This window comes from Montipora capricornis, chromosome 2 (assembly GCF_036669925.1).
Source record: "Montipora capricornis isolate CH-2021 chromosome 2, ASM3666992v2, whole genome shotgun sequence".
Taxonomy (NCBI): domain Eukaryota; kingdom Metazoa; phylum Cnidaria; class Anthozoa; order Scleractinia; family Acroporidae; genus Montipora; species Montipora capricornis.
In genome coordinates this window covers 60,925,371-60,946,454 of record NC_090884.1, presented here as the reverse complement: position 1 = coordinate 60,946,454, position 21,084 = coordinate 60,925,371, and the positions used below count along the sequence as shown (strand labels likewise).

At 39.6% G+C, this 21,084-nt stretch overlaps 1 protein-coding gene across 1 annotated transcript in view; it reads left to right on the top strand.

Annotated features, from left to right (window-relative positions):
* Window positions 1-21,084, top strand: part of LOC138029784 (uncharacterized) — a 31,569-nt gene that overhangs the window by 4,329 nt on the left and 6,156 nt on the right. Inside the window, exons 2-22 of the mRNA XM_068877612.1 lie at window positions 498-588; window positions 1,688-1,986; window positions 2,652-2,775; window positions 3,746-3,805; window positions 4,178-4,238; window positions 4,565-4,608; window positions 5,821-5,984; window positions 7,310-7,578; window positions 8,153-8,374; window positions 10,878-11,032; window positions 12,181-12,259; window positions 12,693-12,771; window positions 12,951-13,018; window positions 13,317-14,065; window positions 14,937-15,075; window positions 16,212-16,462; window positions 16,806-16,882; window positions 17,758-17,851; window positions 18,973-19,015; window positions 19,108-19,177; window positions 20,324-20,429. Of these exons, the coding sequence (XP_068733713.1) occupies window positions 498-588; window positions 1,688-1,986; window positions 2,652-2,775; window positions 3,746-3,805; window positions 4,178-4,238; window positions 4,565-4,608; window positions 5,821-5,984; window positions 7,310-7,578; window positions 8,153-8,374; window positions 10,878-11,032; window positions 12,181-12,259; window positions 12,693-12,771; window positions 12,951-13,018; window positions 13,317-14,065; window positions 14,937-15,075; window positions 16,212-16,462; window positions 16,806-16,882; window positions 17,758-17,851; window positions 18,973-19,015; window positions 19,108-19,177; window positions 20,324-20,429 (3,244 nt within the window). The remainder of the gene's footprint in view (window positions 1-497; window positions 589-1,687; window positions 1,987-2,651; window positions 2,776-3,745; window positions 3,806-4,177; window positions 4,239-4,564; window positions 4,609-5,820; window positions 5,985-7,309; window positions 7,579-8,152; window positions 8,375-10,877; window positions 11,033-12,180; window positions 12,260-12,692; window positions 12,772-12,950; window positions 13,019-13,316; window positions 14,066-14,936; window positions 15,076-16,211; window positions 16,463-16,805; window positions 16,883-17,757; window positions 17,852-18,972; window positions 19,016-19,107; window positions 19,178-20,323; window positions 20,430-21,084) is intronic.

Sequence of the window (21,084 nt, the reverse complement as noted above, 5' to 3'; positions counted from 1 at the left end):
CATCCTACTTTATGTTACCATGGTCTCAAAACTGCAATTTTTATTTATTTCTTGGTGACTAAATCCTTTGCGAGCTTTCAAATACTTATTTTAACAAATTATGAAATGTGATGGACACAGGTCTTGCTAAGTAACTGGTTGGTGGTACTTGATTTTGGTTTGGATTGAACATCTTCTTTGGAATAATATATGAAGAGGATTTCACAGAGATCTATAAATTCACACCGTTGCCCTACGTCCTGCTTGTATTTCCTGGCAGAGGAGAAAGATTCTGATAATGACCATCAAGAAATGTATTTATATGACTTACATATTGACAATAATAAATAGATTATCAAGACTGTCAACTTCTAAGTACCTATTTGTACTGAACTTTGCATAACTATGTTACAATAATGGTAAATTTGTTGACATTATGTATATTTCTAGTTAGAGTCACATACAGTTCCTAACTGGAGATTCATTTTTTTTTTTATTTACTTGCTTTTTATTTGAAGGAAATATTACCTTGATGTGCAAAGAAGAGAAGATGGTTTTGATTTATCTGGACCACGTTTACCTCAGCAAGATCCAGTGCCTTTGAGAGCTGTAAGATATTTACACTAACCTTACATAATCTTTGTTGTTAATCAGGTTTCAAAAATGTTGCAAATCAAAACTACATCCTTTTATTAAGGGTTGTTATGAAGCTGAGTAGTGACTGTGTTGAAAGTGCTTTGAGAATAAAGGTTTACTCTGATAAGAATAAATTAAAGGCAGCATCTATGCAAGAACAAGGCCTAGTTAATAATAATTATTCATTGCTTGTACCAGAAGTGTTTACTTCATGCGGGTATTTGATTGAGTTAGTACAGTGTACATGTTCCTATTCGTTAGGTTGTTTAGTGACCAAATTTGGAGTGTGCTTGTGAAGGCTAAAGCACTTTTAGGTAAAATATCTCACTGGAAATTTTAGCCATGTGTGCACATAAAATCTTATAGCTATACTAAGCTAAAGAATTATTACTAACTACTTGTTAACAGGAAATGAGGTAGATCTTGAAATCATGAACTGAGGCTCTGCTGTATTCGCTTGGTCAATGCAGCGAGGCCAAGGTTTAAGATTTTCCAGTATAGACCAAATGGTCCTGGTAAATAAGTTGTTTATTGCATGGCTTAAGTTTATAGTTTAAATCAAGCAGAAGGGATTGCTTCACATCTGGTAATTAATGTGTGCACTTATCGATCAGGGCCCAGTTGTTCGAAAGCAGATCACCTTAATCCAGGATAAGTTTAAACTTTTGTTCATGTTTTCAACTTTTTGGTGAAAGTTTCTTTTGCTTATTTTAATCTGTTTTTAGAGACTGACTTCTTTTGCTGTAAAGTTTTTGTAATCTGGGTTTAGTGTTATTAAATCAGCTTTTGAACATTGGGCCCAGTCCATTTTATAATTTGAAAAATTAATGCACTAAGGCAAATTATTCTGTAAAAGGTATATTTATTTTTTAGATAAATTATGATTTGGGACAAGTTTGTGTGTGGTATCTGACTTTTAAAGTACCTGTAACTTTGACTTGTATCACAAGTGAATGAGTACATTTATCCAGGGTTTTATTTGCTTTCAAGTACTTTGCATGTTTTTTTTAACAGTAACTGTTTTGTGGCTTTTACATACATGTATCATAGATTTTACTTGATATAAATGCAGGGTCCAACTCTGGACTATGATGGAATTCACGACAGAAGCTTAAAACACTACTTTTGTAACAACAACGTCAAAAGACAGTTGCAGAAGATGCATACGGTGCGGGACCAAGGGGCAAGGGAAGGTACTGTAAGAGGATTTGTGGATGAGACCATGGCCTCTGTAGATTATCGTCTCAAACCTGGACCTATTTCACCGTATGCCTTGCCTCAGACTGTCAAACCCTCTCCACCTCCACAGCGACCACGAGCATTGCTTACTGTGGATCAGTACATGAAAACAAAGCGAGGTGCAAAACAAAGGTGACCATTAATTATTGCATGCCTGCAGTTATTATTGGACTTTAATGACTTTGTGCTGCTTGCTAGGATTCTAAGTTACTACAATTCTGAAGTTTGGCATTTAAGTTGCAATGTTGTCTTGAAAGGGCAACTTGCTTCGTTTCCAAGGGTAACTTTTCGGGTTTTGACGTCATTTAACTGGTAACAGTAGATTTATGGCAGGCTTCATAGCTCATGACATCAAGGCCCTAGAAAATTTTCTTGGAAACAAAGCAAGTTGACCTACACTTCCCACTTATGCTACTAACCTCCAGAATTTGAATGTTAGGTAAAAATGAGATCTTACATGTATATGCCTTAATCTTGGAGCCAGGGTTCAAGTTGGGGTCAGTGCCAAATTATGGGTGTTGACTCGTTGGATCAAGTTTCTAATCTGTAAGATAGGTGCAATTATTAGATAAACAGTGCATTAGATCTATAACCACATTTTAAGATAGACACATATACAATCATGTAGTCCCAATTGTTTCTCTTGAGATGTGCGTATAATTTTGTGAAATACTCTTCATGCCAACCCTTTTATCTTGTTTGATGCACTTTCACTTGATTGTCTATTAGTGCTATAATTTATTATTCAATGTACCTTGCATTTTTGGTAACATGAAGGTTGTTTTGTTGTATTTTAGGAAAATCCCTCTTAATGTGGTTGGAAAACCCAGAAGAATCTTGAGGCGTTCCCCTCCTCAGCATGTTAGTCGAGATGAAAGGGAGAGGCTTGTTAACATGGCATCCAAACTTATTGTTGCTACAGTAAGGGGATTTTTAAAAATTGTTTACTATAAGTGATTGAGTCAGCAGTAAAATATATGTCTACAGTCATAGCATTTGTGTACTCATGTGAAAGGATCAGGTGTCAATATTGAAAGCGTCCACGTGTGGTCTGCTACCTAAACACATGATCGAACGCTGATTGGCTCAGCATAATTGGCTTTTAAGTAGGGGGCGGAGTTATTCAGCAGACCTTGAACTGCATGCGAAATCCTTAAAAACCTTGATTTTCTAAGGCTTATTTTGACGCCAAAATTACAACTTCTCAAACCTCCTGTCCTGACAGGATTTAAGATATCGCTTCCACATTTTCAGTTCTAATAGATGATTGTACTACTCCGAGTACCATGTGAGGAATTTTTCGTTTGTCTTCGGAGACTGATTTTATGGCCCTTTTTCTGCCCAAATTAAGTATGAAATGAGAGTTTCTACTTCGGTGCGTTATATTTCCTTCAATTCCTAACATATCAAAAATTCCTCCCACAGTATTGGAGTGCATTCATCTGTGACTAACATGCAACAAAGTTCGGTTGTTGTCACAATAAAGCAAAGGGGCAGGAGCTTCTGCAGCAAACTTGGTCGTTCTGAGTTTGAGGCCTCAAAACTAAAAGACAATGTTAAATACCCAAAAAACTAGAACTTTATTCACATAATTCAATCTATTAGCAGCCGGCTTGGATTGATGAGAATGTTGTGAGCGCAATAAAGAAACAAACTCGGTTGTTGTCACAATAAAGCAAAGGGGCAGGAGCTTCTGCAGCAAACTTGGTCGTTCTGAGTTTGAGGCCTCAAAACTAAAATAATAAAAATTATTCAATCTATTAGCTTTAATATGATATATAGTTGGACCCTATACAAAAAATAGTGGTGTGACATTTTTTTTTTACAGAGACACATCCTTTTCCTTTACCGAGACCTTAAGGGTTACAACTTTTTTTTTCATTTATTTTAGGAAGCAGTTGCCTTTCCTACCAACAAAAAACAAAGCAAAGGCTTTCAGACAAGTGAGAAGGTACATCTACAATGTATCATTACTGAGATTTCCACAAATTTCTGCTCTAATGTCAGAGTAAAATAGGGTGAAAAGAATGATATCATCAAAACATCACATTTCCATTACCATAAATCGTTCCTTTTTATCTTAATAGTGTAAGTGTAATTTACTCATGATGTGAACTATAAAGGTTGTATGTTTAATGTAGGTATAAGCCCCCAAGATAAGCTCTTCAGGGAGCTCTTGGGGCAAACATGTATTTAAATATGTTAAATAAAAACATTGGTCCTGCAAATCCCCATAAGAAAATATGCTGCATGTTCTACTTTCTGGTGTTGAACTCTTCCAGTAAAAGAGATTTTTGATTGCTTCATCTCTCCTTGATGATAGGATATACCCAGACTCAAGAGAGAAAAGCAGCGAAAAGGAGCAGCAGAGTCATTCTCTTCAGGTTTTACATTTAATTTGTTTTTGTGTAATAATTATCAATAAATTATTTATTTTTGTAATCAGCATTCCAGATAACTTTTAGGCAAGAATCCAATACTAACTCTAAAAGGGTCTGTATCTCTAAATGATCGTTCTTTAGTATACAATGTGAGTTGACACCAAGACCCTTCTCTTACACTTGCATGCTTGTTTGTACTGGATATTTGAAAAACATGCTTGGAAGGGATTAGCCTCTAACTGATGTTGGAATTTGATGATTCATGTTATAGTATCAAATGAATCATAGGCTTTTTGTCTTTTATGATATCAGTCTTGTTCCTCTTCTAGATTCAGAATGTTCGCGGAAAATTTCAAAACCTGCCCCTCCAAAGGTTTGTAATAAATTTCCATTGATTTAGGTTTATGCAGTGGTTGTGAGGCTCTGTATGGGAATGAACCACTAAAATGAATTTAACAGCATTACTGCGATTTTCATAATTTTGCAGAATCTTGCCTTCAAGCGCTAAGTGCCAAACTGCATTTTGGCTTCCGTCAATCAATCTTCCGAACATAGCCGATAAGATTGACTCTGACCCCGGAAAGTGAATTAGAGTTTGTGTGTATAGTTCACAGCTCGAACATCATTATGATATGTTAAATTAGAAATTCTTCAGTAAATGATTCGTACAAATTCCATCGTTTTCCATTGGTGTCTAGTTCGGATGTACAAATACATACTGTGGGAACCAAAGATGCTGATTGGTGGGTTATGTCATGCATCAATTGATTTTGTCATCTGTTGTTGGCATCGGAAGTTTGATTGGAAGCCACAGTACAGTTTGACCATTGGTGCTTGAAGATGAATTCTGCTGAATTATGAAAATCGCAATAAGAATCCAGCTGGAAGGAGGCCACCAAGTAGCAAGTCCTAACCCCTATAACCATAGATCAGACCACAACACCGGGAGCTCCATGCCCTACTCTTCTCGAATAGTGTGTGGGTTCTTAAACGTCCCACAGATTTTATATATACCCAAGGGTTGTGAGACGGGACCTCTGGCTTATAGTCCTTATCCGAGAAGACTTGAAAGTCTAACCATTTGCAGATGGCTTTACAAAGGCAGCACTCTTTCCTCAGTTATTTAAAGACCCTGAGTGTTAGTCCGGCGGGACTTGAACTAACGACCTTCCATGTGACAGCCCAGTGCTCAACCAACTGAGCCACCGGAGCGCGGTTTATTGACATGTCAGGGGTATTTAGTAAATTGGGGAAACAATAAAACTATCACAATTACAAAACTATGTACTTTTATTACTAAAAATGAATTAAAAGCTACGAACCAAGAAGTAACAACAATAATTCTTTATGAGAGAACTCTCAGGAAAGACAAGCCTGGCATTTACAGCTACCATCAAGAACTTTTGTTGTGCCCATGTTGCGAATTGCCCTTTTGAAAGATTCTAGGCTTGATTTGCAGCGAAGGTCTTTTCTCATCCTGCCCCATAAATAGGGTCCAAATAGAGAGAGAAAAGTACTTAGTTATGCATTCGCAGATGTGTATATACATATTATTTACCAGAAATAAATGGAAATTTTGTTTTAGGGCAAACCTAGATCAGGATCAGCACCACACAGAAGGCCTGAATCCACATTTTTTAGGTCATCAGCCACAAATAGAAATGGAGGTAAACAAGGCAGGAGTGGTGTTCATGTTGTCATGCCAACAGGATCCCGAAGTGAGGATGATGATGATGATGATCGTCTCAGGTGAGAAATGCTATCATGTTGCTGTTAAAGGGGAAGTCTGTCATGCTAAATTTGCTGATTTTTGGTCAAAACTGGGTAAAAATCTAAATTAGTGCTGTAGTTCACACACTCAGACAACATTCCTGGAAACCCACTTAGAAGATTTATAGTAAGTAAATAAGTAAGTAAGTAATTTAAAAGTCTTTATTTAAAGAGGGTAGCACAAAATAGCATATAATTACTAATAAATTAGTGGCCCTCATTACAAGATTAAAATAATTAAAAAATAAGGCTTACAATAAAATAATTAAAAATCTACAAAACTATGAAACAATTATTATAAGCATGCAGCACAATATTTATTGGAAAAAGAGCTGTTTGTATTTACTTTTTGGCAACTTTCTGAAGACACTGTCTCCAAAACAGTTTTTGCAAGTTTCAATTCATTTCCATCCTCCACATCCTTGGCTGTAAACAACAAAGAACTTGGCAACAAAACTACAGTACAGCATTATTTTTTGGTCTTGATTGAATGCAAAGACGTCTTTTAGGACTTTGACGTTTGACTAAAATAGCGTCAAACTGCCCCTTTAATGTTTAATTGGTAGTTTTCGTGAGAACAACTGACCCTATACCAACCTATGACCACACCCTATTTACTATTAACCCAACCCTTCATCATTCACTTGATCAAAATGGACAGCTTTTAAGTGGACCTAGATGTTGTAAACGCATTCACACCTAAAGTGGCTCCAACTGATGAGTAAAATGAGCTGGCATTAGACGGAGTAAAATCTATAACAATTCTTAATCTCAGTAGGGAAAGGGTTAAGGTGGCCTTTTGCAGAACTTTTTCTTGTTTGTGCAAATATGGATTCATGTGATATACTGCATGGTGTGGCAATTTACAAAACAGATGAAAGACATCCATAGTTATTAAAAGATCAACAAAGTTAAGTTGTTGGTATTTTAAAACGTATCATTGTTTCCTAGAGGGGTTTTCAATTGAGTTCTGAAAATAATAAGATAATTACCGGTACTTTGGTTAGTGATTACTTCACTCAGTGATTGGTCAAAAGTTCTCGCGCCATCTTCTCGACCAATGAGAAGTGAAACCAAAACCAATCGTGGCTCGCGCATGCACATTTTCCCACGCTTTGTGTCGGCTACGTGTACCTAATTGCTTCGAGTTTTGATTGGTTTACTGGATTATCTCCGTCCCTTTTGATTGGCCAAAGTAATTACTTTGGTTTTGGTTTTACCGACACTCGATTGAAATTCTCTCTATTTGATTTGCATGTGTTTTGGAGCATGCACTTTAATGTTTTCATTCTGTGATTTTGAAGATCCCTGGTTGGTCGCATGAATTTAGAAGGACGTGGTAGCAGTGTTGTGGCATCATCAATTCACCAATCAGATGACCCTAGATCTAAAAAAGCCAATGTTGCACGAAAGTCGCAAGCTTCCGGAACTGAAGAAGAAACGTATGATGACGAGGACTTTGATACTGTAGGATCTACGGTGTTATCATCGACCCATGGAACCCCAAGACTGTCATGGATGGAACACACGCATGACATGATTGACATGTCAACACAGACAGTCGTCCATTCAGGTATGCATAAGGCTTAATAGAGTGGAAAAGGTCTGCAAAGAACAGGTGCTTTTCCATTCTTGAGGATTTTAAGAAGCAGGAAAATTTTGAGGTGTACATGCAAAGTTTATTTAGTTGAGCTTCAGAGTCTCAAATCGTTGAAACAGAGACTTCAAAATGGCTGAAACTGCAGGTCGCAAATACCGGTATTTGAAAGTTAAACGTACTTGTTCGTTTCAATAATTCTAGAGCAAAAGAGAGACTCAGCTTGCAATATAATTATAAGTCTGTTGTTTATATACATGTATTTGGGTCTAGAAATTTGAAATCATTTAAAAACCTTTGGAAGCATGGATTTTAAATCTTTGATGTGGAATTCGCCGGGTAGGTGAAGAGATTACTGATTCTTTTGTTATTGTACGATATAAGATGCTAGAAAGCAGGTTAACGCAGATGATATATTTTTAGGATTTTTAGTAAATAGGAAGGTAATTGTTTCACGGAGTCATTTGTGGTAGTAGTAATTAATTTTGAATCGTCAGGATTGTGAATTCCTTATTTATTCCTTTTTCTGGTGGTTATTGACATATTGAAGGTACACAAACTATCAGACAATATGATGAAAATCTCGAGCCAATAGACAGACATATCTTCTTGCCAAGGCACTTACCAATCACTAGAAACAGCTCAGATGAAGTCCGTGAAGTGAGCGTGTCCACAGAGATAGCAACAGTTGGGGCTAGTACAGCAGATATGCCAACTTCAACACCTCTTTCTGCTGAGACACAGACTAGAAATAGAGATCTTGAACCCAAAGGTAATTCCCTACACCAAAATAAGGACAAAAAGGTTACTGCTGTCCTTAGAGCGAGTTCCAATTGAGTGTCGTAAAACCAAAATCAAAGTAATTACTTTGGCCAATCAAAAAGAACGGAGACAATCCAGTAAACCAATCAAAACTCAAAGTAATTACATGTAGCCGACACAAAACGCGGGAAAATGTGCACGCGTGGGCAACGATTGATTTTTGTTTCACTTCTTATTGGTTGGAAAACTCACCGCGAGAAATTTGAACCAATCACTGAGTGAAGTAATCATAAACCAAAGTAATTATCTAATTACTTTCGACACTCAAATGAAAACCGCTCTAAACCTACATGTAACTTGTAAAACCTGTGTCCCTGCGGATTTGGACCCCTCGGTCCCAAGAGAAATAAAAACAATGCTTATGCAAAATTTTGGTGGGACAAACTAAGAGAATTATGGTATTTTTGATATGGCTAGTACATACTTAATTGGCCACTCCCCGTAGGGGCTTTTCAGGGCCAATGACACACAATGAACAAAATAACAGAAAACAGCACCAAATGTTAAGAATCCCAACTGGCCGGAGGCAAACCAATTGGCTATTTACAAGTGCAGCCGAGAAGTAAAACCAGGGACTTCCAGGAACAAATTCAATGAGTGGTCAGAACGTGTATTGAACCTGGGATCTCCGGATCTCAAGGCAAGCCCCCAAACCACTTGGCCTCACTGCCTCTCCTATATCTTCTGAAGCCTTGCAATGAAGTAAACGTCTTTATAATGAATGCGTTTTCCAACCAAGTGCTTCACTTAAAAAAGTGGCATCTCCTTTGTGAAAGCGCCGCTCCTTCAAACTATCAAATGGAAGAAAAAGAAAGATCATGAAAGAAACAACGCTTTAGGAAAAGGCTACAGCGCGTGCTTAAAACAAGTTTAACTGAAGCTTAAAGGGGCTAGGTCACGCAATTTTAGGCAATTTCAGCACTGATCGAATGGTCATAGAATTAACTAAAATATCAAAATAACTGTTCAAAACTATAGAAGAACTCTAACAAAACACAGGAAAGCCAAGAAGGGATATGGATGGACAAAACTGGAGAGGATTGAAATGGATTGAATTGGGGTAAATTTGAAAAACGTAGGACTAACTTTTTTCAAATTTATATCAGTCTATATCAAAGTGTCATTTACAAAGCTGGAAAATCATCCTCAGTTGTTATGTGGCCGTGATTTTGCAAAGAAAAGACACTTGCTCTGCAAATTTGACGTTTAGAGCTCATAATTAACAAAATTAAACAAAATTACCTGAAATAGCGTGACCTAGCCCCTTTAAGTCTGACTTTGCTTTTTCTCCTTATTAGAAAATTAACATGACAATTCAATGAGTTTCTAGTGCGTGATTTAATTGGCTTCTGTCAGAAAGGTCTACTCTACGAAATGCCGCCGCGAATGCCTTAACAACCTTTACTGAACTAATCGTAGTCTTTTTCTCAAAGATTTATACTTTATAAATGGTATCATAGTTAGTAGCTAACTATGATGGTATCGGTCAGTTTCCCCAATGCAAAATCTCTAACTCTGCCTCGATAAACAGTCAAAGTAAGCCATAATGGGGGGTCCAAATCCGCGAAGGGGGATTTAGTCCCCCAGGGGTTCAGATCCAGGGGAGGCCCAAAATCGCAAGGACACCTGCAGGGTTTTCACTAGCGACGCAAGCACAAGCGCACAAGCGGAAGCATAAGAGCGCTTATTTCGCCTTGAAAACGGGCCTGACGCAAGCATAAGCTTAAGTCAAAATTTTCCTTTTCCTAGTGCTTGCGTTTATGCTTGCATTCGCTTGCGTTGTGTGAAAACGGGAAGAAACCCAAGAACAACGCAAGCTGTGATGTTCGTCCAATTAAAAAGACCCGTTCCAGCTTCCAATAGCAGCGCCGCGTTGTAATAGAGAACACGGAACTAGTGAATCTTTGCCTCTGAGTCGTGTGCTTGTGCTTGCGTTTATGCTTGCGCTAGTGAAAACCATGCAGGCTTAAAATGATTATAGGGTTGGCTTCCTATATGCGTTTGTCTTGTTAGACACACATCTTTCCTTCTCAGCAAACGATTGGGGTCAGGCAAGTAGAGTGTTTGCTGATGGTCGATGAGTTGAGACCATCCACCAAAAGTCTTTTGTGTCCTACGTTTCTTCACCCTGGTCCTCAGAGGGTACTGCTTATCTTTGGGGCTAAAAGAAAGACATTGTAAACTGGACTCAGATCTCATACAGGTTAGATAACAGATGAATATGTTAGCAAAATCTTTTTTACCGGTTGATCTGCTGCTCCAGTAACCTTTTTTCAAACTGTAATAATCAATAGAGATTCGCTTCACAATTATTGTGAAAAACAAATTAGAGCAAGAATGTAATTAAAAACATATTAAGGGCGTTCGTTGTCTTCCAAAACCATTCCTTTCTACTAACTCTACGGAAAAAGAGGATGATCTACATTCATTTTTTCCACCTTCTGTCTTGTTAGTCCTCACGTATGAAGTTTATGTGCTTACTGGTGACAAGCTTGGTGCTGGAACAAAAGCTTTAATAAAGTTAACAGTGTTTGGAGAGTATGGCAATTCAGGGGAGAGGCCTCTTCTACGGTCACGAACACACAGGACCAAGTTTCAGAGAGGACAGGTCAGTGCCAAACTTTTTGTCTCAGGAGTCCTGTCATTTCAGATCAAAATTGTTCAAAAATCATTCGTTTTCTCCCGCATAAAATATTCCTGGGCAAACGTTTTGATCATTTTAAGTATGTGAAGACAGTAGCGGATCCAAGGGGGGCTACACAGCCAACGTTTCCAAAAAAAAGTAATTCTCCTTGTACTTGTACATATTCTTTGCCGTGAAATTGACATCTTAAATTCCCACAACCTGCTCCTGTCTGCCCTTGTAGCTAAGTAGAGCATCGGTGATCTAACCCGAAGACCGTGGGTTCAATTCCCACCATGGTCAGAGTTTTTCTCTGTTTTTTTGTGGCCCCAATTCCATTAGTAGGGCTAACGCTCACATGGTATACCTGGGTAGGAAACCAAGCACTTCCCATTACCCTCCAATAGTTAATTACCTTCCGATTACTAGTTCGATGCCCTACCACTGAGCTAAAGGGGCCGACCGGAAAAATTTGCTACTTTGCAGGAGTCGGAACCTTAACGACGACCTTCCGATTACTAGTTCGGATGCTCTACCACTGAGCTTAAGGGGCTAATCGGAAAAATCCCATGCTCCTCTGCAGGAGTCGAATCTACGACAACCTTCCGATTACTATTTCGGACACGCTACCACTGAGCTTAAGGGGCCGATCGGAAAAATTTGCTACTTTGCAGGAGTCGGAACCTACGACGACCTTCCGATTACTAGTTCGGATGCTCTACCACTGAACTATAAGAGACCCGTGGGAGCCAGGCCATTAAACTAGGATCGGCTGACAATTAACCCGCTTTACTGTTACCACTGAAATTGTGGAAACGGTTTATTCTTGCTACTGAAATGAATTACTGAGATGGAAATTGTTAACCCTATTAGATGAAACGAGAGGATTGATCACAATATTCTTTTTGCCTGTTTTGCACGTTAGTATACAAGGCTTTTGCCTAACAGGAGCCCGGTAGCCTGGGGCTCCCAAAGAATAGCTCTGGGCGCCTTAATTTTTCACAGCAACACCTTTCACGTCATATGTTGGGCTCCTAAGTTCTCAGCGTTTAGCTCTGAGGGCCCCTTTAAAATGTGCTTGGGCAGCAGCCTTGGTATAAGCGTCGATCAAGTTATCTCTATTCTCTCTTTAGGTGGATATATTTTCCGTCGATTCCGTTTTCCTTGGAAAATTGTCAAGTATTAGAATCGGTCACAGTGAAACCAAGTTAGGTAAGTCGAGATTATGGTATGGTCTATAATCTGTAGAATAGCAGTTCGACAAATAATTTCAAAAGGCGGATGTTTCGACATTCCAATGTCATCTTTAGTTGTACCGTTTGGATTTTAAATTTGAAGTTACGTAACTGCGTTGCAAAATTACGTTAAAAACTACGCTTTACAAATTGAATCGAAATTGTGCGAATTTTGAATATTGAAATTCAATCAAGGAAAATCATAGACAAAAAAACATGAACAAACAAAAAGTGAAACATAACAAGAAAATAAAAAAAGGAAGAGTGTAATATATGTATCACAGGACTGCACGGCAAGTTTCCGGCCCTTCTAACGAAGAGGCGCGCCCCTTCTGGCTACGAAATATTTGCATCTTTATTTTCAAGTCGTTTCAGCACTCATGCAGCATTTTTTGCTTTGATATTTTAAGGTTACGGCTGGTTTCTGGACAAGGTTTTCATCAAGGAAGGCCCGGAAGCAACGCGAGCCTTCGAATTTCCGTGCTTCCGGTGAGTAAAAACTTTGCAAATATTGTTCCTCTGACGGTTTTACATTCCTTTTGTAGAATTTAAACCTTGCTGACACAGAGGAACAGTATTTTCCTTTCTACTGTGGGCTTTTTCCTGCCTTTGTTCCTGTATTGCTCTACGCGTCTCTTTCGTAACATTTTTTTTTCTTTTAATTACAGATGGTTATCATCACGGGACGATGATGGACAGATTATTCGAGACCTTTCATTGAGCGATGTTTTTCCAGGTAAATCAAACGTCAATCTCTTGGTGGATTGAACTATATTCAATTGTACTCGATTTTGACCCAGTTATGTTGTTTTATGAATGATGAGCGATTTGTGTATCTATGCTATTGCCGAGTTGAGAACTTATTGTTTCACGGTTGTTTCAAGCTCCAACAAGTGTGCTTCAAGAGTGGAGAACACGTAGTGGCGAGTTGGCTGGCTAATGGCGGGAATTCCGATGGCGAGATAACTGCATGGAAGCCTACTTTAGTCGAATAGCTCTTCGGTTAACTCTACTTTCTTTCCCTTTATAAAAAGCGTCACATCTTGTCGCTGCTTTACCAAGAATCGACGAAAGACGAGGTGACGACTTCTATAAGAGCATCAGCGAAAGTGAGAGCTTCTCAAGCGGTGAGGACGATGATGTTCCCATTCCTGAATTGCGAGAAGTGAAAAGTAAATCGAGAAGAAAGGAAGAACCGCTCAAAGTGAAGCCTCCAGTAGAAGCCCCACCGCCAATAATAGAGAAAAGCAAAACCAATGAAGATGGCTTAGTATCAATTAAGGCTGAAACCTTATTTGATATCAGCGAGAGAGAAGACGAACCAGATGACGAGAAGTTTTTCGAACCCGAAGACAATGAAGAAAGCGAAAGCGAATTTTCGGACTCTGAAAAACACCGATTAGATAAGGAGGATGTTAGCGCGAATGAAAGCGAACAAGAAGAGAAGAACAAAGACGTAAGCTCAAGTAGTAAAAAACTTATTTCAAACGCTGTGTCATCGTTTTTGGCGGGTAAAGAGACCGGGGAAAAAACAAAGCTGGAGTCTGCAAGACAGGAATCTGGGTCAGAAGAAGAAGAGGAAGAAGAAGAAGACGAGGAAAGTGAAGTAAAGACGAGAATTGAGAAAGAAGACGAAGAGGATAAAAGCGATGGGGAGGAGAAGGAAGAAGATGAAGAGGAGCAGAAAGAGGATAAAGAGCCGAAGGCTGAAAGAGAGGAAATGAGAGATATGGAAGACGAGGAGGAACCACGGGTAGAATTTACTGGAGACACGAAACCACAGGTCAGTATTTAAACTGAAGAAATACACAACCGAATGAGCCTATCATGCACAAGGGGAAGACAGGGGAGAGAACACAAGTTATTTTGGTCTCGAATTTTAATGACGTAATTAAAACTAACGAATCACGTGTCTTGCTTAAAATACCCGCGCATCATGGCCGCGGGCTAACTGAATTTAGATTGAAAAAGAAATTATCGGAAGAGGCCCATTTATAGTGGATGTGTTCTCTCCTCTCATCCTTTCTGGCAAAAGGCAAAGGAAGCGCATACTACCGGCTCTAGCGCAGAAAAGCTCGTGTCAGCGAGACATCGTTAGTTTTTGCCATAGACTATAGCTGAGGATATGGCCAATCTCGACCCCAGAGCTCTTCTCTTGACTGAGGGAGACAAGATCCGAGGCTCTGGTGACGAGAATGAGGATATGGCGCAAGGTCTCAATTGAGGTCAGCCACTAAAAAAAAAAAGTAAAGTGGTGCATTTATATAGCGCCTTTATCACAAACGTCTCAAAGGCGCTTTACAATGATCAATTTACCCCCAGCGGACTGGAAGCATATACAGGCGCAACTGGCAGCCACTTCTAAGCAGTCCATGCATGCTGGTACTCATTTTACCAACCTCAGAAGGATGGAAAGCTGAGTGAACTTTAATATTCCACTCTCGTCGGAACCGGGAATGGAACCCGGGACCTAAGGGTTGGAAGGCAGAGATCTTACCACCGCGCCAACCCCTCCGCTAAGCGCAGCAATGAAATAAAAAATAGCACAATTACTTTTGAAACTATTGCAAACCACCCCAAGATAATGAAACACGGCGTGTTTGAAACTCATTTATTATACTTTTCTGTTTTTTCCTTTTTTTTTTTTTCAATAGCATGAGCGTGAGCGGCCTGTTTCTGCTCAAAGTGATGAATTTGTCGAAGGCTTTAGAGCTGGTATTCGCGCTAGACACGAGAAAGAACGACAACGTCACAAAGAATCTATTCATGAGAGCGAAAATATCCTGAGAAAAGGTTTGTTCTTGGGTGTATATTTACGGCTTTTGGTGGCAGTTTGGTATAGTATTTAACGCACATCATTCTCGATCTTGTGATCGAGGCCTGACTTTGCCCGTAAAGCAGGGCCATAGGCGAGTGGTTAAGGCGCTGTTCCTGGGATCAGATACTGCTCTGACCTCTAGCTGAAGTACCGCAGAGTGGTTTGCTGTTCAACTTCTCGGCTGCACCGCTTGTAAATGGCAAACTGGTCCGCCTCCGTCCACTTAGGATTCGTACTGATTTGTTTTCAGAGTGTCGAAAGTAATTAGCGAATTGCTTTGGTTTATGATTACTTCACTCAGTGATTGCTTCAAAGTTCTCGCGCCAACCAATCAGAAGTGAAACCAAAACCAATCGTGGCTTGCGCGTTCACATTTCCCGCGCGTGGTGTCGGCTGCATGTAATTACTTCGAGTTTGATTGGTTTGCTGGATTGTCTCCATCCTTTTTGATTGGCCAAATCACTTTGGTTTTGGTTTTACGACACTCGATGGAAACTCGCTCTATTTCAATAATTTGTTTCATTGGCCCTGAAAAGCCCCACAGGGGAGTGGGTGGTCAGTTAAGTAGACATACATATATACATGCACAAGTTGTTCCTTGTATAAGTTATGTTATCGACCTTCAGATTTGGCTAAGAATACCGGGTTGAGTGTGAGTTCGTGATTAACCACCCTTAACCGACAAGCTTTTCGACCTTTTGTTTTTGCTATGGAAATAGACCTTATTCCAAAATGGCCGTCATTTAAATATTCTTTTGTTTTTATTCAAATTAGCCCTTGATGCCTCGTTCTTGAGCTGAAAATTCAAAAGAATATTTTGCCTTGAACGAGGCATCAAGGTCTAATTTCAATAAAAACAAAAGAATATCTAAATGGTGGCCATTTTGGAATAAGGTGTATTTTGTAATGAAAATTTTGCTTAACGTAGGAATCTGATTGGATGAATTTCAGCTTTGACGAGATTTTCATATATGAAACTTGTTCCGCGGCACGCAATGCCTGTCGGTTGAAGGTGGGCCTTTAACATTCCATGCATTAGACAAACTCAGACAGATAAAGCCTCAGTATTACGTGTCCAATTCAAGTTATTTAAACTTTGCTCTCTTTGTAGGCATTTCTATTCACGATGCCGCCAAGACTGGAGATATTGAGCGAGTCAAAGAACTGATAAACGTGATGCCAGAGGTGAAGAACAAAGTGGATGAGCGGGGAATGAACCCGCTTCATATAGCCGCAGCCAATGGTAGGCTGGACTGTGTCAAGTGGCTTGCAGTTAGTGGTGTAGACCTGGCAGAGGAGACACCAACTGGTTATACCGCGATGCATTTGGCGGCCATGAATGGGCACGTCAACTGCATGATGGTGAGTTGAAGGAAAAAAACGCTATAGCGAAGGTATCGTTGACGTCACTTATTGTCATTAATGTGCCAACCAGAGCCTCAATGTCTGTCGAAACAAAGGGTCTTTTTTCCTGTGGTTGGCACATTTGTATAACAAAAGCAATCTTTGTAAACATATATCATCCCTATTGACAGCAATTGACAGTCAATGTCATAAGCATCACAGTGGTAGTCAAAGTAGAGAGGCGCGCGTGCGAGTTTCGAGACACGCGAGGTGACATCGTGCTACATGGGCTACGAACAATCTGGTGTGTTAACAAGCTGTGATCCAATTATGTTGCAACCTTTTTTTGTTGTATTTTTAGATTCTTTCAGCTATGGGAAGCACATTAAGTTGTAGAACAGTGGATGAGTTCACTCCACTCCATCTTGCCTGCATGAGGTAACCCGTTTGTTATAAAAGGAAGTTGCCACATGGTTGCTTGAGGATATATATTCAAATATTTTTCTTTGGAAAGTGCAGCAACACATGTTGTATTTTTTAAAGAGGCGCCCGAGTGGCAAAATAATATTTTGGACAACGAAAAAGAAAATTTGCATGTTGAAGCCACCATGAGTTTCTCAAGCTAAGAGGAAACTCAAGTAAAACTTAAAGAGATAAGTTACAGGGAGTCGATTTTGATGAGGGAGGAAAACCGGAGTACCCGGAGAAAAACCCTTGGAGTCAGATTGAGATCGACTGAAACTCAACCCACATACGACCCGAGGCCAGAGTTAACCTGGGTCACAGAGGTGGGAGGCGCGGTTGATGACCACTATATGATCTCCCCTATATGATCTCCCTCTGTATGATCTCCCTCTATATGATCGCCCCCTATATGACCTATATGATTTTCCCCTCTATGATCTCCCCCTATACGATCCCCCCTGTATCATCTCCATCTATATGATCTCCCTCTATATGATCGCCCCCTATATGATCTTCCCCTATATGATTTCCCCCTGTATGATCTCCCCCTGTATGATCTCCTTCTGTTTTCTGTGCTGTTGTTTTATGTTTGTAAAAACCTATAACCAAGTCAAATAAATTATTTCAAAACCTCGAACAAAATTTGATAAGCGGCCGTTGGTAATAAATACAAACACAAAGAAGCTGAAACTAAGTGGCAGGAAAAAAAAACGAGGGCGGGTCTGGACATGTGTTTGGGGCCTCCCGTACAATTTGTTTCAGATTATGAAAAATACGAGTGAGTTAACTATTAAAGCTAGTCGTTAAGCTATACAAATCCGATTTATTTGTCTTGTCCTGTGTTGTAGTGGATATATTGAGTGCGTCAAGTGGCTTGTTACAAACAGAGCAAAAGTGGACGTTGTCGATAACAACGGACGGACACCGCTGGACATCGCCGAGGTAAATCTTGCATTTTTACGTTTTCTGCAGCATACAACTTGATTGAGGGTTTGCCAAGTAATCAAAGTTTTTTTGTCTCGTTATTGAATCTGGGACATTTTGGTAACCGTAGTTTCCCGATCAAGTTATTCAGTTTCGAAATGGTCGTCTTGAAATAAGAATATTTAATTTGTTCACCATTTGCAATATATTTTGAACGCTGCATGGTTTTAAAGGAACACATGTAAAATGTTCTAAGCAACTGGTGTTAAGTATAGGTAATCATGTGGTGCCGAGTGAAAGTAATGATTGATTTCACAAGTGTTTTCAACGTTTTGATAAAGTTGCTTGAATAGCGTCATGATGAGACCATCTTCAAAACGGTTTTGAAAACAGGAGTGAAATTAATCCTTAATTTTACGAGGAACCCATACAATTACTTTTTTATAATTTAAGAGGGCCAAATTTCAAACTTTGCAAGCCGTTCAAGTTCAGTAAAGAGTCAGTAAAGAGTCGAGGACCAGTCGTGGCTCAGTTGGCTAGTGCGCGGCTTTCGGAGCGAGAAGTCCCCGGTTCGATCCTCGGAGACTTCAGCGTCTGTTTCGACTTTCCGCTGATCCGTGTAGCTATAGCTTTAAATATCCGTAAAACGGAGCACTGACAGAGGGAGGGGGGTAAAGGGCGCACCGTCGGCTTCCATTGATGCCAGCCTCGTAGCTGAAGGAACCACCGACGTTAAATAAATTTACTTTACCTTTACCTTTATCTTTGCCGCCCGTTTATTGAAAACAGAAAGCCACAAATTTCCATTTTTTCTAGTGTTTTCATGATTTCTAGCAGTTTTCAATTTGTTTATCATCTCTTCGTTAACTACACTGAGCGAAACGCAGGTAAGCTGAGTCATCCATTTTGTTGACAAAATTCACCAAATTTAAGAACCATAACCAAGGAACGAACTAGCCGCGGTAGCATTTCAGTAATACGGCCTTGTGTTCCTTGTATTAAGATAAAAAGCCCTCCTCGATTGCCAACCAATAAGAATTGAGTAATTTGGCCTTCTATGTCATAAATATTGTACGTTGAATACCGGAGTGCTTGCCAAGAAATGATTGTTCTTAGTGGTTGTTGTTTCTCGATTTTAGGAATATGGGCATGAAGACTTGGTTAAACTCTTGAGAAAATTTAGTAAGTTTGCGCAGTCTTCTTTTTTCTGTTAGCCTGTGGTTTTATTTTGTTGCATGAGCAAGAAATTAACGGTCCAATTTTGTCTTCTTTAGGAAAAGAGTTGACACGTCAGGATAGTACACTCGCTCAGCTGATGACAAGCGAGAGCAAGAGAAGAAAAAGGTTAGATCGAGAAATACAAGACTCATAGATGACAGTGTTATTTTCTTTCCATGAGAAAGAAATTCTCGGGTCCAGTTGTTTACGTCCGAAAAATCACCAGGACTCTTCTCGGACAATCACAACAAAACCAACAGCATCCGAGGCCCCGTCCACACTAATGCGTTTTCGAAAACCTCCGTTTATATATGACCGTCCACATTAAACGATCGAAAACGGAGGTCCACGAAACGGAGGTTTTCGAAAACGCTTTTGAAAACGGAGGTCTATCGTTGTAGTATGACGGCAAAAACGGAGGTTTTCGAATACGCGTGATGTCATATTCTTTTTGTATGCCTCACTTTCTCGCACGCCAAGATCTCCGTTTTCAGTGTCTAGTGTGGACGGCTGAATACAATGTGAAAACGCTAGTGTGGACGTGGATCGTTTTATCCGCTTTCAGGGACCCGGAGGTTTTCGAAAACGCAGTAGTGTGGACGGGGCCTGAGACTTCCCAAGCGCATACGAATTTTTGCGCGCTTGGTGCCGACTTTGTGCAGTTGTTTCGTTTTATTCAATGATATCGAAAAACTCCCCAAAAGCGTCAACGTGGTCTTAAAACTGACCTAGTAGAACCAACAAGCGAAATTTAAATCGTTTTAAGCGATTTCATCCTTCTCCTCATTTTCTGACGAAGTTGTTCACGAATGTCCTTAATGCATTATATTATTTTTATAAAATAATTAGGATATTACGCGCAATCTCATTGGTCAATAGCTGTGTTTAGATGAGAGTATGGAAACACGGCTGTGACATTACACGAATTTTGATTGGTTATGTCAGACGCGCGTTTTGATTGGCTGGTAGGAAATATGAGCGTGTATCAAGAAAATCTGTTTCAATCAAGAAGTAAAAAAACCAGCATTTTCCTTCATTTATCTTCAATTCTCGACAGTTATGCAACCCGAGACGCAGAATTCTCCCAACTCCCCGAGTGTTTCGATGAGTCTAGGGAAATACGGAAAACCTCCTCTATTGCTTAAATCGCAACCTAAACCCTAGGAGGGTGTGTTTTTCTTTTCAATACCACTGGTGGCTCTCCATTAGCCTGTACGAAGTTGTCAAAGAAAGGCCAGTATGTGTCAAATGGCTCCTACTTTGCTCTTGCAGTGTTGATTCCGTGGGCAGTGATCAAGATGGAGTGCCATCTAAAGTGTCAGATAGTGGAGTGGGTGGCCTCGAGAGCGGAGAGGACAGCTGGATAAGTGATACCGAGGTCAGTAAAAACCAACGTCACTCCACTAATCCGCAACCCGGGACTGGATTAGTCATGGTGAAGTGTTGTTTCAGTGTTGTTTCAGTGTTGTTTCAGTGTTGTTTCAGTGTTGTTTCAGTGTTGTTTAGGGTTGGCCACAATGAAAAGGAGTAGGTTTCGATGTTTCACTGTCAAATTTGTAGCTGTTTTAGTCAGGTGTCCGTTATTAGAGGTATACATCTTCCACATTGGGTTTCTTCATTAACACATAGGAATAAAAGATATATTTTCGAACGCCATTTCGTTTGTTTTTCACACTTAACCCTTAACTTCCCGGCTATGACTTTGACCCTGATTTAGATCTTTTTAATATTCTCCCAAATCCCGATAAGTTTGATGATAAAGATCCTGATAACATGCTTAATTGTCCACATTCCAACTATTACTCCTTAAATCAGCTGAATCAACTATTTGATAGTACTACGGCAAAGTGTCTCTCCATGTTTCATTGCAATATCAGAAGTCTCCCAAAAAATTTGTCTCTATTGAGCGAGTTTTTGCATTCTGTTAACCGTAAACCTGATATCTTAGCTGTTACTGAAACGAGACTATCAACCCGTACAGTGACAAATGTTGATATCTTCAATTATGATTTCTTTCATACCAACTCACCAAC